Source organism: Ornithodoros turicata, chromosome 1 (assembly GCF_037126465.1).
Source record: "Ornithodoros turicata isolate Travis chromosome 1, ASM3712646v1, whole genome shotgun sequence".
NCBI lineage: Eukaryota > Metazoa > Arthropoda > Arachnida > Ixodida > Argasidae > Ornithodoros > Ornithodoros turicata.
In genome coordinates, this window is record NC_088201.1 from 37,154,392 (window position 1) to 37,170,300 (window position 15,909).

The 15,909-nt window shown below is 46.8% G+C and overlaps 1 protein-coding gene and 1 long non-coding RNA gene across 4 annotated transcripts in view; one reads left to right on the forward strand and one right to left on the reverse strand.

The window, feature by feature from the left end:
• LOC135378025 (uncharacterized) overlaps positions 1-15,909 on the reverse strand; it is a 259,572-nt gene that overhangs the window by 49,168 nt on the left and 194,495 nt on the right. The window lies entirely within an intron of this gene.
• LOC135378020 (iroquois-class homeodomain protein IRX-6-like) overlaps positions 1-15,909 on the forward strand; it is a 100,187-nt gene that overhangs the window by 40,865 nt on the left and 43,413 nt on the right. The window contains exon 2 of one of the 2 annotated variants that reach the window (XM_064610840.1): positions 6,398-6,706. The exons of the other annotated variant lie outside the window; for it this stretch is intronic. Coding sequence (XP_064466910.1) covers positions 6,398-6,706 — 309 coding nt within the window. The remainder of the gene's footprint in view (positions 1-6,397; positions 6,707-15,909) is intronic. 2 annotated transcript variants of the gene reach the window in all.

The window sequence follows — 15,909 nt, forward strand, 5'->3', positions numbered from 1 at the left end:
AGAGGGTGTGCAGACCAGATACCCCTCTCTCGCTCTACAGGTCAACCGCGCTCGTCGTTCCTTCGGAAGGGCGCATGTTTTCGTTGCGCAACACGCCGCAGCAAAAAAAAAAAAAAAAGAAAAGTTACGAAAGGGCATTGCACTGCTCCTTTAGTGACAACACAAGTGTCAAAAGAAGGAATAAAAATCATGCAATATCCGAGCGGCGAACAGACGTCAACAGATGGAGAGAGGACAGGACAGCAGAGGACAGACAGGAGTGGGGGACAGGGGGGTTAGTATGCGTCCTGGGCCGACTTCAGGGGAACTGTGCCGACATTCGTCTGGAAAGTCTGCAGAAAACCCAGGGAAAACCTCAGACAGCACAGCCCGTCGTAGGCTTCGAACCCGCGTCACCTCCCGTGGAAAGCGCGATCATCCTAACCAGGGGCGGCGCACGTCCTGAATTTAGGGGGACCCCATATCCCAACCGGCGCCCCCTTCCATCCCCCACCGCCACCACCAATTCATACCCGGATCCCAAAACTTCGGGGCAGTCTGAATGACAAAAATATGGAAAATACAGCTCATTGCACACATGATCGAGACTGAGAGTTGTGTAAAACATCCCGGAACCCGTGAACACTTTCAGGTCACGTCGTCGTGAGTTCTACCGATCCATCGACAGAGCCTTGGCTGTGCTGGCAATTTGATCGATTCAGGAAAAGGGTTTGTGGCATTTTATTCGCATGCGGCACCTGAGATAACACTTTGGCGCCTCACTTACATGGAATTTTGCGCCCCTTCACAAATTCAGGGAGTCTACAGTAACCTCTGTACCCCCCCCCCCCCCCCTACCGCCGCCCTTGATCCTAACCACTATGCCACGGGAGCTGGTAGAAGACGCCATCTTGCTTGGCGAAGCTGGAGCTATAGGTGGGTGGCCCTGATGTCTATTTCCACGGTAGGATGAGCGGTAGACAGCCCGGTATTTCGCCTCCCGACCGGTAGACCTATTTCTTTCGCGCTTGCGCACTGGAGTGCTGACGTCAATACCGGCTCAACCGGAAGCCCATGGCCGGTATATCAAAACATCTCCTGAAGTTTACGTGGCATCGTGATGTCATTGGGAAAATCGTAAGCACCCTCCAATTCCGTATCACTGTCAGCCAATCAGAGCGCAGCCCACTGACTCGGAAGCTGATACGTTTTATGCGCCAACCACTCCCTTTACCTGTAAGGGAGCCCCTTCTCAATGAGTCAAGATGGCGACGTTGGTGCGACAACTGCTTTCGGAACGTCTTGAATTTCACGCAAGTTCGTAACCATGGATGGTGATTCGTTTCTGCTTCGTTAAGTGTTTACTAGAAATTCATTCGGCGAGACGAAACGGTGGACAGCAATCGCCGCTGATGGGGGGCGCGACGACTGCGGAGTCGTACTGTACGAAGAAGAATCTGTTGCACTAAAACACTTCAAACGGCGCTCCGCATCCTGTTCGCAAGACATATACGATACAGTTTGTCTCTGCGCGGGAGAGGGGATAAAGTTTGGAGAAACCACGTGACTAAGTGGCTGTCCACTCACAAAGCAGCAACAAGGGGGTATTCGTAGATCGCCAGAAACCGCGTGCGCCTCGTAAACTCTAATGGGGTCGCTCCACGGGCATGGGGGAATGAGGAAAACTGGGGACCTGCGTAGATAACTGGCCTACTTGCATAGCGTATTGGGTGTCGGGGTGCGCTTACGATTCTCTAACTATTGCTAGTCCCGCATCTCCCGGGTTTGGTCGTGCGTTTTGTCTATTCGTCGTTGTCTTTTTTGGTCCGTTTTTGTAAACTGAAGTGCGCAGTGGTAAAACACTGTTCAGCAATTTTGTGTGGTCGTTCCTGCTTGATAAATCAAGCAGGGTATCGAGCAATCACAAATGTCATTTACTTACACCTTTGAAACCGGAATATGCGACGCCAGCACTGCCATGTCACACCCCTACATAAATAACCGAGGCCCGTGATTCTTTATTATAGTGCATATAGGCTAACTTTAAATACGATGAGTTAAAGATGGTGCCACAAGAGGGCGAAGAAATTATCGAATACGACGCTGGTATAACACATGCTCACAAGGAAAGAAGAACCTGACAACGGATGCAGTGACAAACCAAAGACTGTCGTCGAAGAGTATCTAGAACAACTGAAGCAGATGTGCATTATTATCCTTCGGAATCCAATGTATTGGGACCTAGATAGCATGGGTGTTTGGATACTTTGCAATTGAGAATAATTTTATGCAGTGTTCTTCATCTCCGCATTCCCCTGTTTTACTTCCTGTTCTGTTATTCATTTTTCTTGTCATGAAGCTACCTGGGCACGATGACGCGAACGTTGCAAGTGACACCGAATCAAAGCCGCCTTTTCGAGTAAGCGCAACCTGGAATGAGCCACGCTGAAGCGGCTTATTACGTCAAAATCTGTGCGAGGGGCATTTACAAGTGCAAGGTATTTCGCGTCTCAGTCTGACTTCGGAGAAAACTGCTGGAGTAGAAAACTGCCTTGTTCAGGGTTACCACTGGCGGAGCCAGCAAACTTCATAGCAGTCTTCAACAGCATTCACGTACCTACGTTTGCGCAAACTGCAGTCAGACACACGAGCACGACGAGACAGCTCGGCTATAATCAGCAATGACACAACCCACATTGTGTTCTCATATTTCCAGCGATCCTTGTTCTTTGCGAAATTGGGTCTACTGTGTTATTTATGTTGAACATAACACAAGGAGGCAAGCGAGCTGGTGTGCAGATGTAGAAGATGTAGAACTGCGTTATTTATGTTCAGAATCTAAAATGAAATCACGTAAATCGACGGAATCATCAAGCAAAACTGGGAGTGAACTATAACAACGCTCACACGGAAACGTGACCCGGCACGCGACACTTTTCGTACCGCCACATTGATGACGTCAGTAGAATCAGGACGATGACCATGCATAGGTGGCCATGCACACCATGAAGTGAGGTCATTTGGTCAACTGTGGTGATACCTAACCTGCAATTTCTTTGTTTATAGAATCCTCAAAGCAAAAACTGTTTTTTCCCGAAAGACTTCACTCTACTCTAGGCTTCTAAAGATGTTATACGTCAGGCTATAACTTTCTGCTCAGCAATGATGTGACAGCTTTGGGGAGGGCCAGAGAAAGAATGACGATAAAACACACATATAATCGAGCGAAGGGAAGAGAGAGAGAGAGAGAGAGAGAAACTGTGAGCTCCCTCATAACAACATGACACCCCTTGAACTAGTGAAGCCCATGGAAGGCTCTCTCAACTCTTGTATATATACGTTCTTTATATACTGTTTTATATATAATGATTATTATTATTTTCCCGTGACCTTCCGCCCCATCGCGTTTCCACTTCCGGTTGAGTCGGCATGTACGCAGACAAGCGGACGTAATGCATGACACGGAAAGCTTTCGCGACGGCCACTACGGACGCGTGAAGAGCGACACTCCTCAGGGCTTCTTCCACGAGTCACATTGCCTCGCTGCCAGTTCCCCTCAGCTTTGGCACAGGTGGCGGTATTTTACTGCAGACTACTTGACCTTTCTTCAGCTTCATCTTCATCTCTTCCGGGGCTATAAAGGAGCCAGACGCTGGTAATGAAAGCGTAGGTTACTTGTACGCAAGTTTATTTTAATGACACGGTTAACTTTGGTGTTGGCGTGGTTTTCATTTCGCCAGCACGGTGTCTGCTATCAACCGACACATGTAGAGTGGTGTGTGTTCGTACGGTGAAGGCTACACATGGGGCGATTACTGCTTCACACCGCCATAGGAGCCGGTCAGTGGGCGAGTCTTGCCCACCACTGCCTTATTGGACGTGTGAAACGCTGAGGTGAACAGTATCATTTTATTACCTGCATCCATATCGGTTTCACGACATACGGTGACCCGTACTCAAAAAGACCTCACGAAGAAGTTTAATAGCCGCAACCATCGTGGAGATATTCAGCTGAGGACTTTCTTCAACCGGCGTTGTATATGACACGAGTGATTGTCTTGTGAGGAAGAAACAAATAAAAAGAACGGCCGTGTCGACCGCGAACACGTGGCTTTAGCAATAACGTTCAATTTCATTCAAACCACGGTTAGAATATGCGTATTAAAAAAGAAAAAAAAAACAGAAAGAAACACATTGTTGCCGATACGTACCGTTTTCTAGTTTTCTTCGCCGTTTGTATAGCCTTCTAACAAATTAGGACGTTTGTGGGGTCAGTTATCCAGAAACGTGTTCGACGTGTTTGCATTCGATCGAAGATAAATATGCATCCTCGAGTCCTGGCATATCAGCAAACGTTCCTTCCTGCAGCGAATTAATCTAAGAGGATATCGACACGGACATTTTGAGAGGAGAGTCGGAGGATCCTGCTCACCCGCTCAAAAGTAGTTTCGAGAAAACAGCGTTGAGAATGGAGATCAACCTCCACATGCCTTGATCTTCTTCAACGAATCCTTTGCTTGCCGTCCGTAATTATCCTCGTGTGCCTGTACGTATTCTGTTCAAAAGAATGATAGCGTCGCCATGGAACTATATTACCGGTATGTATCGAGGTTAAAGTTTGGGTCTTAAATTCCGGTATTGTACTGCTGCAGCCGACCGGCGCACCTTCTATGTTCTGCTAGTTTGTTCAAAAATCGCCTTCCATATAAATTTAGATCTCGTGCAGTACTCAAGTTGGCATGCGCTTTCAGTTAACTACGGACGATGTACTGGATTACCACATTAGCCCATCATTGCAGTACGCTTCATACAGCGTATTCATTTCAGTATTGTCTTGTGATCCCATTGTATTGTGCCGCTCAAAAACAACTGTGGTGAAGGGAGTACGGTCATGAAAAAAAAAAAAAAAGTAAATAAAAATAATTGTTCTATCTATCCATTGTTGCGGAATGTTAAGTGTAGCTATAGGGTTTCCGGTGTTTAATTTTTCAGATATTCGGTGGATATTTGGCTCACCACGAATGGGTGGTTCTCGGCGGTACTATTTTAAACGTGAAGCCACTCGGTGAAAATCGGCGGGAAGGAAACGCATTTTCTATGCATACAGTGAACGCAACACCTTATTTACATCTTCCGGCTAAAGTAGCAACTGTTAAAGCCCAAACTTGTTTTAATAAATTTCCAGGTACATGTTAACAGATTCGGGCAAAATGGCACACCGCTCCTTTTGTTGCAACAATGTTTTGCAACGGAGCGACCATATTTCACCCGTACTCTAACAAACAGTTCGATATGAAGTGACAGAAAATAGAAATTTGAAGTGCTCATTCTGGTGATTTTCGGTGTACAATTGTTTTCACCGACCACGTAAAAAATCAGCCGGCGTACGTTAATTAGTGCCTTTCGGTAAATACCGAAAACCTGAATGCCTATGGGTAGCCCATGTGTTACCAGAGTCAGTCGAGAGGCTTGAACCTAAGACGCCTCTAATTTAGGAAGCTTGTTTGCATTTCGTGCCAATATCAGTCATTCCTCATATACAGCGTTCTGAACTGTCTCACCAACCTGAAAAACCACAGATTTGGCCTTCCTTACAATGATGGAGTCCGTTACGTCCCGTTACGAGATAACGGGAAGGCGTTGCTATAATGCACTACAGGAGTGCTGTGCGTGATAGTCGTGGCGACCACCCAGGTGTTGTTGGGTTTATAAAAGCCCTTATCTATAGAGCTTCGTCACATGGCTACTCTCCTGGGTTTATCGGCAGCAAACTGTGGCGCGAACTCGCATCAGCATTGGACACTTTACGAGTGGCATTTTGAGTTGGACACGCCTACAGACACGCATCGTTCACGTGCATCCAAGCTCTCCAGCAATGTGTTGTCTATTCATGCGTGTTAAAACTCTTCCCGACATTAAATAGATATTCGCGTGCGACGCTTCTCTACAGCTTTAGGACGATCCCACAAATAACCAAATCCCATTCAATTTGATGTAAGCTCACGCAACAACTGCATGGATTGTGTTATTCGTTTTCGTGTCAGAAATTACTGAACTATACTGTATTTAGTCTTCGAATCGTCGGCTCGTCTTCCGTGGATAATGGCAAAACTAGTGTCATGCGGCAGTGCTCGAACAAAAAAAAAAAAAAAAAAAAGAAAAACTTTGCAGTGTGACTGTCTACATGATGTGCGTGTCCTCGTATGTACCATACCCTATATTGTATGCGGTATTGGATTTGATCAAGAACCGTTACAAGGGACGGTGAAACAGATTTTCAGATATTATATTATTAAGGGCACCGCCATGCTTTAACGTTCACAGGATTTCGCATTTCGTAACAACACTTGATTGACGAAATACAAACCGGTTATATGTGAATGATAGTGCCTGATGAACGGCTCTGTTCCGTTGGCAGCTGATGGTGAGCAGCGGGAGCGCGGGACACTCGCCATCCCCTGGCACGGCGGCATGCTGTGAGCCTACACGGCCCTTGCTGGGAGAATCTCCAGGGGCAGCCACAGCGGTCAGCCCTGCAGCCACCCCGTCATCGGGCCCCACCATGTGCTCATTGCCCGCAAGCTCTTACGACTCGAGGCTCTTGTCCACGTATCCGCAGCTGGCCACTCCTCGCTTCTACAATACAGGCTACGGCGACCAGGCAGGTGCTGCTGCCGCAGACTATGCTAACCTCACCGTTGACTCCTCCGCATTTTACCCTACTCTGGTACGTAGGTGGTCGTCCCATTATTATACTCTCATGTTTCGACCTCAATGGAAAAATAAATAGGCGAGGCTAGCAATACCATCGGGGGGTCATACACTTGCTTAAAACTTCTAACGCGCGATGACCAGACGCAGTTCACGAAAAAACCAAGCTGCGCTGGTTCCAGTGAGCGAAACCAGGATATTCAGTTTCATGGTGTGGTCTGCATACCAGACCGGAAATGCACAGTGAACGGCTCGTATGAAGATAACATAGAAGGACACACCTCGTTTTCCTCTTTTTTCGAACGTCAGCTATACTTGCGGAGCATGCCTTTCGCTGGGGTCCCATAGTTTCCGTTCAAGGGTGCTGCAGTTGTAATGAGCCACAGAACAAAATCTCTGTATTTCTGTTCGCCATTCGCACTCTGGCATGTCCCATAGTTTATTACAGTGATTTTCACAGATCCAGACGAAAGAGAAGTTGCAGATCGTCGTCTCGAGCTAAGTTGTCACGGAGTCCTACTCGTGCAAATTCCAATGAAAAAAAAAAAAAAAAAAAGAAAAGAGAGAAAGAAGTAAAGAAATTGGCGCGGTGACATCATTTTTGATAACACATCTATTAGAAACGAAACCTTGTTGTCGAAACATGCTGTTCCACATGTTGTGTTTTCTGCAAAAACGTCCATCATCACAATTCGCGTATACCGAATGTAACTGCATGCACTTATGGTAGCTGCTTCCTTGTTGCTTATGGGTATTGCACTGGGGATACTGCTCCATCGAAAGTTATAGGACCTCCGCTATTGCTGCTAAAAGGAAAGCTAAGGCATCCGAGCCTAGCGCTCCTGAAGGCACTAACCTGGTCCACGAAAATTATCACACTCCTTAGAAGATAAACGTGTAAACGTATACGAACGGATGCCGTGTGCAGTGCCGTGCTTTGCACGTGTGGCATTTCCTTGCCTCACACAAGGCCAATGACTGATGTTATGAGGTATCGATGCTCACGTGTATCCATAAACAGTTCTATATTATGGACTGCGTGAGGGGTTCGTGAGCATATGACTTACGTAAAAATCACGGAAGAGGGGGAACTTGTGTGTTGTTTGCAAATGCATGGGTCGGCTAAGCAACTGAGCAGAATTTTTCACGGAGTGCACGCAGAAAATATGTCACGCTCTGCTATAATCATCCAAGACCGCGTGACTTACCTGTTGTTTACATATTCGATATAACGCGGAAATAGGTTTATATGCATGGATGCATTATGGCCAATAATGAACAGCGTTATCTACGATGCCTGCGCTATAGACGACCACCCCCTAGGCTATCGATTACGTTTCACCGCCGCGCAAAGTATGCTGGTGGGCACCTGTCAACCTTATCAGCCATTTCAGCCTATCAGCCGACGCGTTTTTCTCGCTTCTTGCCCACAACAGCAAAATATAACCTCGAACCGGTATTCTCGTTACGTCACATGTTTGTAAACAGAGGCTCGTCTGTTACGCTGCTATACGCACTCGCTCCGCTCCGAGATCGAACTGTGTCGGAGCGCTGCGGAGAAACGATGAACTACCGTGGTGTGGACGCGTCGTCTGCTTTTACACGTTTATTTCTCGTTCAGTACAGTAGGTGGAGCATTGGGGAACCGTGCAGTACGTTGCCATTGTGGCACAAATGATCTTCCGGTGAATATACACAAGAATTACAGAAAAGAACCACCAACTCGGAACACTGGCCGGCGTGTTATCCACGCTAGAAAGGTGACAGTGTCGCCCCTACAACATAAGTTCGCGTACTATTTTGATACGTATGCGAATTATTTCGATCCATAAAAGGCGGACCGCCATAGATTACAGAGAAATCTGAACACAGTTAAAGGCGTTGTCTTAGTGCTGCTCAGACAAAGAGTGTGTCCTGTCCGTGGCGATGTCACGTGGTGCACTCGTTTTCGGCCCCTCTCTCCACTTCAGCTTTCGGCGGCATGGCGTGACTGCGTGGTGCGCTTCTTTCTGCAATTTTGTTTCGCGAGGACAGAGTGCGGTTTGAAGTCTGCACGGGAGAGTTTGAAGTCGCAAAACCAAGACGCTGCTTTTGCTTTTCTTCAAAGTTTCCGCAAGCGTCGCAAATGTTTACTTCTGAAATTTTGTGAAGAGTTCCTAAATGTTCTTGTTCTCCTTATTGCCATTATGCTTTCAAAATTAGTTCCGAGTTAGAAGACCTCCTAGACACGTAAAGTGGACAGCGTTTTCTGTACTAGTCCCCATGCATGTTACCTCTGATTGGACTTTGCTTACCGTGTACCGCAGCACGCTTTACGTAGATGTGATGTGATAGAAAAAGAAAAAAAATGGGGATGGGCTTTACGTAGATTTCTATTACGTTTGGGTTTGATAATGAGGTAAGAGTTATGATTGATGGGGAACTGGGGAATGGGGCAATGTGTGACAAATATAATCACCTTCTAGCGGTGTTCGTTTTTTCGACTCCGCGCAGTTAGCAAGTACATGCCGTCAGGCTGACCAACCATAACACACATATATGGTAATGAAACCGCATACTTGCATTACGCCCGTTATGTTTCGCGTGTAATGGGGTAGTGTACTGCTCTCCAGTGGTGAATCACCCCAGGCCATAGTCACGATTTACTTGTTGTTGTTATGTTACGAGAAATGACTTTTACTGACATGCTCCGTCCTGAAGTCGTAACCATACGTTAGCACTTAGGCCTCACGTGCTAACACTGTATTTGGAGGAGCGCGGTCACCCGCCTGTGTTATATAGTGGAGCCTCTTATTGATTCTTCTTTCTGTTTCTTTTTTGTTTACGTTTCCCCCTTCAAGTTGATCGTTTTCTAAGGTTCAATACCAGTGGAGTTTATACAACTTCCGGCGTCGCGTCGCTAATAGGTCGGGCAACACAGGTCGTTTCCCCTAATCCACCTGCGAGCCTCATCGCGGCGCCTTCAAAGCGAAGCCTAAACTCTACTCACAATTAGGCGCATCCAGCAAGGGTTTGTGCAGGAACAAGAGAGGGCAGCTTTTTTACTGCTGCACGAAATGGCTGCGGTAGGTGCTGGTCACATCCTGTTGCATAAAGCGCCGTTAAGCCCGTCGTAAAATGTCGAAGCGTTCGGGACAAAGCACCACCACGTTAAGGTGGCTATGATCGTTCACTTGTCTTTACTTCTGCTGTAAACCGAAAGGTCGCTCGGTACCTTCTAATAAGACGTGTTATAGCACATGCACATCCCCGATGGATATATAGACTTCCAGCCCCTACACTGTATCGATTAACCTGGAAGCGCACTCACCGTCAGTCCTTGTTTCGTTCCACACAGGCTTCAAGCCACTCGTGTTCTTGGTCTTCTCAAAGTTTCGCAAAACTGAGCTTAGCAACAATTAGCGCAAGAACGAATGAGTACTTTGACCGTTGAACAGCATTAGTACTTACAACGGACGGCTCTGAAGTGACCAAAAACGATGCAACTCCATTACCCAATTACCACAAATTCGAAGCGATACTATTGCAAGCCTAAAAGGACACCTTAATCGAACACTAATTTTCAAGGAAAGGTTAGGGAGCCACAAGCGAAGGAGAAAAAGTCAGGATCCTACCAATCAGCAGAAAAACTGTCTTCGCTGCTTCCACGGGTTAGAAACAGAGCGGCATGAAAACGAGACAATCACATAAAATGAAAGAGAAGGTATAGTAGCGACACCAAGCTTCAAGGCAGACATCAAACGGGCAGGGCAAACGTCAGGTGAGCGAGAAACGCGATCCCGATGTCTCGAGCCGCACTCAGTTAAAGGGACGACAAGACACAGAGAGAAACGTCAAGTTGAAGATGGCTAGCTGAAGCAGGAGATGTGCGGAAGTGAAGGTAATGGCAGGAGAGAAAACGGATTGTTGCAAGCGCGTTGCCGAGTTTAGCAACTCTAAACGGGGGACTGTAGCTGTGATCCCAGTTTGGACAGCGAGACATCCTTTGGGAAAGTTAGACATGTCACCCCTCTCGTATTCCGTCAGCTTGCGCTATATGGACGGCAACATAGCACTTGAAATGCAAGCAGGGATACTGTAGCGGCAGTGAGTGGCTGCGACAGTGGCTGACGCACGATTGCAAAGCGCGACATAGTAGCTGTGACCGCATTGTCATTCCTAAGTAGAGCCGTCATGTTCCTGTCTTACCAACCTGACACTGCTCTGTGTTCATATTTGAAATGTTTTTCCGGCTAGATACAAGGCTAGATTGGCGAAGACAGAGAAATGCTCGCTACAAGTCGCTGTTCTGTCCGTGAAAGGATGGTGCCTTAGGGTTGTCTTTTACCAAAGCAAGCTGAGATGGTAGAAAATTACCAATATTGAAGCTGTCGATGAGGAATTGTAATATATTCCTATTTTATTCCCCAAGTACTGCTCGATTACCTGCTCTGTACTGCTGCGCAAACGCATGCTGTTGGGATGTGTCAGCTTGTGCGATCGATGAGTGCCATGACTGTAGCCGACTGAGAAAAGGAAGTTTTTCTTATAAAATTCTGGCTACACCCTCTAAGCTTAAGCTTTACGACGCACCGTTGTCAGGAAACAGACTTAGATTAGAAAAGGTCTCAGTTCCAGGTAAATTAACAATTGATTTGCTAACAAAATGAACAGACTGATGGCAATCACACAACGTTGATATCATTCCAACAAATGCTGTGGAACGCATGTTATCATTCCTTGTCGCGCATACTGCTGTCTGCGTGGTTTATACGAACGGAACTCAAGGGAGAGCGGTTATTTCTGTATATACAGGGCGTTTGCTCTAACGTGTCCAGAAATTATATTTAATATTGATATTTTATATTATATCCAATGATGTCACCATGGGACTTTAACAGGATTCAATCTTTCATCAAGGCCTCCTTCTGTCTTAGTTGACGTTTTAGTAGCTCTGATAATTAGAACGTTGGTTACTGTTGTCTACTTCACTTAACTAGAATAAGGACAAATAATAAGGATAGCGTCACAAGCCTCTAGGCTTAGGCGGACCTTTTTTGTGCTGTCTTTGGTTTTGTTGTTTGAAATAAATATTATTTTTATAAAAAAAGGAGTGATGTTTTTCACCTAGTATTAGTGTAACTGTAAGTACACTAACTGTAACTTCCTACCATCGGCTGTGCAGTCTGAGGTTTTCCCTGGGTTTTCCGAAGACTTTCCAGACGAATGTCGTCACAGTTCCCCCTGAAGTCGGCCCAGGACGCATACTAGCCCCCCACCACCCCACCCCACCTGTCCCACACTCCTTCCTGCTGTCCTCTCTCCGTCTGTCCACATCAGTACGCCGCTCATAGCCACAATTGCTTCGCGGCGCTAACATAGAATAAAAAAAAAAACTAACTAACTGTGTAAGTAACTGTTGATGAACGTTTCATCACGTGGTTCTTTACATATTGTATCTCGCGAACTGTGTTTAGTCGATCAATCTGCATAACGGTGTGAAGGCTCGCTAAGGTGGCATGGGTTAACGCTGGGAGGAAGCAAACAGGAAATAAATACAGAAAAAGCACATATTTAATCTGTAGCCCCTCTCCTCTGCGCTTGGCTCATCTTCAGGCTTGGTCGGTGATATCCAATGTTTTCCTCAGGATAGTGTCTGGTTGATATTTCGGAGTTTGCACCGTGAGACAAGTACCTTCATAACGACGCCACAGTTGTCCACCTGGGGCTTTGAGGTCCCGGTAACTCCGAAATCCCAACGCCCCGCAAGCACTGCTTGAGGGTCAAGGGGAAGGACGGCATATTGACGAAGGTAACGGTATAATGCAAACATACAGCAAAACCACTTAGCGGCAGATCCACCAAGTCACAACCACCCCAGCAAGCCTGACACGACGCACGCCGAATGATACAACCAGAGTGGGTTGGGGTGGGGCACAGAAGAGCTTGGTGACGAGTTACTTGTAGCACTCGTTTGATATACACGCAGCCGAGAAACACCCGCAAAGTTCTCCGCTGCCACATATCTCCCCTATGCACACGCTGTGGGGCCACTTTCGTCTAGCGGGAAGGACGGACGCCCTATAATATCGCTCATAAAGTATCCTAAAGGGTCCTCTCCGGGCGCTGCCTCTCTGGCTTCCCAAGTACCAGTATCAGTACTCACGTACATCGGCCGGGATCTTTTGGGCGAGCCGATGATAAGCTCTCGTGCTTTATGACCCAACGCTTAGTGGTCGTGACGGAACGTCAGTCATGGCTGGCGTACGATGCACGTGCACTCACGTGTTTCCTGTCACGGTGGCATTATACATCATCATGACGTCATTGAAACCTTTTTCCCTGCTGGTTTGTGGACCGGAACATGGTTGTTTCCCCACGACGCCACGCACGTGAGAATGGCGCGTGTTGTCATACTGCGGCCGCTTGATGTCATGGTGCCTTCACGGTCACTAAGTGTTGACAATAATATAGTAAATCAGGTTTAACGACGTCTCTGTAACTAGGAATGGATGTGGTCTGTTGTTTTGTAGTGGAGTATTTGTATGTGTCAGAATGGGTATGAATCGAAAAAGCGTTTCTTGCTTTTGTGTCTGGCGCTATATAGGCATGAAATATTGCATGAAAGTTCTTCATGCCCCAAATGAAAGCCGCGCACTCCTTTTCGGCCGTGAAGATCCTCTTTCTTGGTTACTCCGAGTCCGAGACAGGAAACTATACTTGAATAACCGTTAGTGGTCTGCCGGATCACGAAGCGCACACGCGCGCCACTTCACACATGGAGGCTGACCTTTGCTCAAAGCCTCCACTATACGCTAGCAAACGTCCATTATGATAAAAGCGGGCTATCTTGTTGAGAGCATGTACAGATTCATTCAACGCATTTGCTATCTGAAGAGAGACAAACGCTCCGGTAAATATGCAGATATGCTCCTAGCGGTAAACAGAGGATTTTTTTTTTTTTTCATATTGGAGTTTCTTGGTGTACCGAAACAAACAAACGAATATGGCTCGTGCACTTAGAACAAAGCTCCTTGTCGTCGAAGGTCAAATTGGAAAGAGAGCACAGCATCAACTATACGGAGGGAGAGAGAGATGGCGGGAGCGGGACCTGGAGTTCGATTCGTGACACTTCGACTGATGTCGGCGATTTTGTCGACGACAAATGGTCATGCACAATATAGAGCCCATAAGCAGTTTGAGAGACCGCTGTGGCAGATCCTAACCGTTTGCGTATTCGACCACGAGATACACGTCTTGAATTATATTTAAACATATAAAAGAAGAAGAAGAAGTGGGTGATCACCGGCTTCGCCTTTTACCTGCCTCGATATTGGTACATGTGTCAAAAACGTGAAAGGACGCACTCCTTCGAATTGAGTTCTTGGCGTATAAGTGTCGCCGATACATTTTCCATGTAATGCTTCCTGTCTCATAACGCTGCTCCATGCGTCCTCGATGGGTGAAGTCGAGCGGCACAGCATGGCGGATTCTTCTCGCAGAATTCGAGGAGCGGATGTTCCAGTGGCTGCAAGCATGCTTTTGCATGCCGCCTACGTATGCAAATAGGACGAAGTTACATGAAAAGATGCGCATTTTTACGCAACCTCACAGACCTCACGTATAGCTATATGTTATACGCAAATATCTTTCAAGAATTTAGCGGAAAGCTCGCTTTGGTGTGAGCCGCGAATCGAAATGGTTTGGCAGCAACCGCTCAGTGACGCCGCCGTTTGAATCACCCCACAACTTCCATTCGACCCGATTGGCTCCAAAATGGACTCTCGTGTGGCTGGAGGAGTTGTTTCTGTCGCTTTAGTGTAGTCTGCTACGCTGATGGCGATACAGCGTTTCTCCTTCACTGGTTGTGGAGTACGTAGAACCATATCCGATCCGTGATTTATCCACTTATCCATCCGAGTCCTACTTGCATCTGTACGTTCAATTATAACATTCCTCGTAGATATTCTTCAGGCGCCCGCGAGTGCAAACTTGCTTGTATTTTTATATATGTACCACGAAGTAGTAGGTAAGTACGAGCCCAGAAAAAATTAATGCAAGGACATGCTTGCAAACTGCCGCTAAGCTGCACACAACCCTAGATGCCTTAATTCTCGCCGTATTTGTCTGTTGATACACCATGTTTGTTCAGTCGTTATCCTGCCCTTTCAGTTTCCGTAAATTGTTTTCCGACGGTCTGGGCAAACAAGACAAGTCTTATCAGACAGTACACTTTGAACCCTTTCTCACCCATAGCATACTTGACGATTCACTCGTTCGTGCTTGCAGTAACCTCAACATGGTTTGCAATAAACCATGCTGCCTTAAAGATTTGGTAAGTGCTTCAGAAAAGCGGTGTCTATCTAAGTATCTAAATAAAATGACCATTTATAGTTCTTTTCTTTTCTAGGCCTTCCATATGTGAACCATCCGTGTGTGCAGGCGTATAGGTTCCGCGCTGCTTCTGAGTAAATAGCACATCGAATACGTCAATTAGCACGACACTTAATATTATGGGTTGGCCATGCACGCAGAGAGATCGATGGCTGAAAGAGTGAACTCAACGTTGCAGGTCTCGCGAAAACAGTCATTACACCACATGAAAGCTCTGCATAATGAGATAAGTATACTCGTAAGCATGTAAAGTAACGTGCTTCGTGACTCCCACATTTTTGTTTTCTCCTGTAATCTAATTTAAAGTGATGTGCAAAGAGCTACCTTAAGGCCATGCGTAAAGGATACCTGCTAGCGTCCTGCGATCCTAACTAGACTGGTCCTTGTCTTGGCATATCCTTCAGAGTGCCCTATTATCCGTATACTGCTACAATTGCCACATAGTGCCTGCAAGATTAAGTGCGTGGACAAACTCCTTAAAAGCTCGCAGTGCTCAAACCTGTTGACACGCAGTTGGCGGAAGTGAAGACGGAGCTTGAGTTGGGAAGCACTTTAGCACAGATTAATTGAAGAATCCACCAGCCCGATGCTGGCGGCACTTCGACAAGGCGCCCGATACGCCACTCGAAGAACAGTCGTCGTCTTCTTGAGCCGGCCCGATTCCAACTACCTATACCGATCATTATTGTGGCCCCGTTTCGGGGCTAAAACACACCCGTCCATAAATTTGTCGTCCGAGTCACGGTCGCCGATTCTCGCAAGCGCGCAGCATTCCTGCGCCTCGCTGAGGTTCTAGTTACACGGAGCACCGAAACTCGGACCGTACATCACAGAGGAAAACTTCTC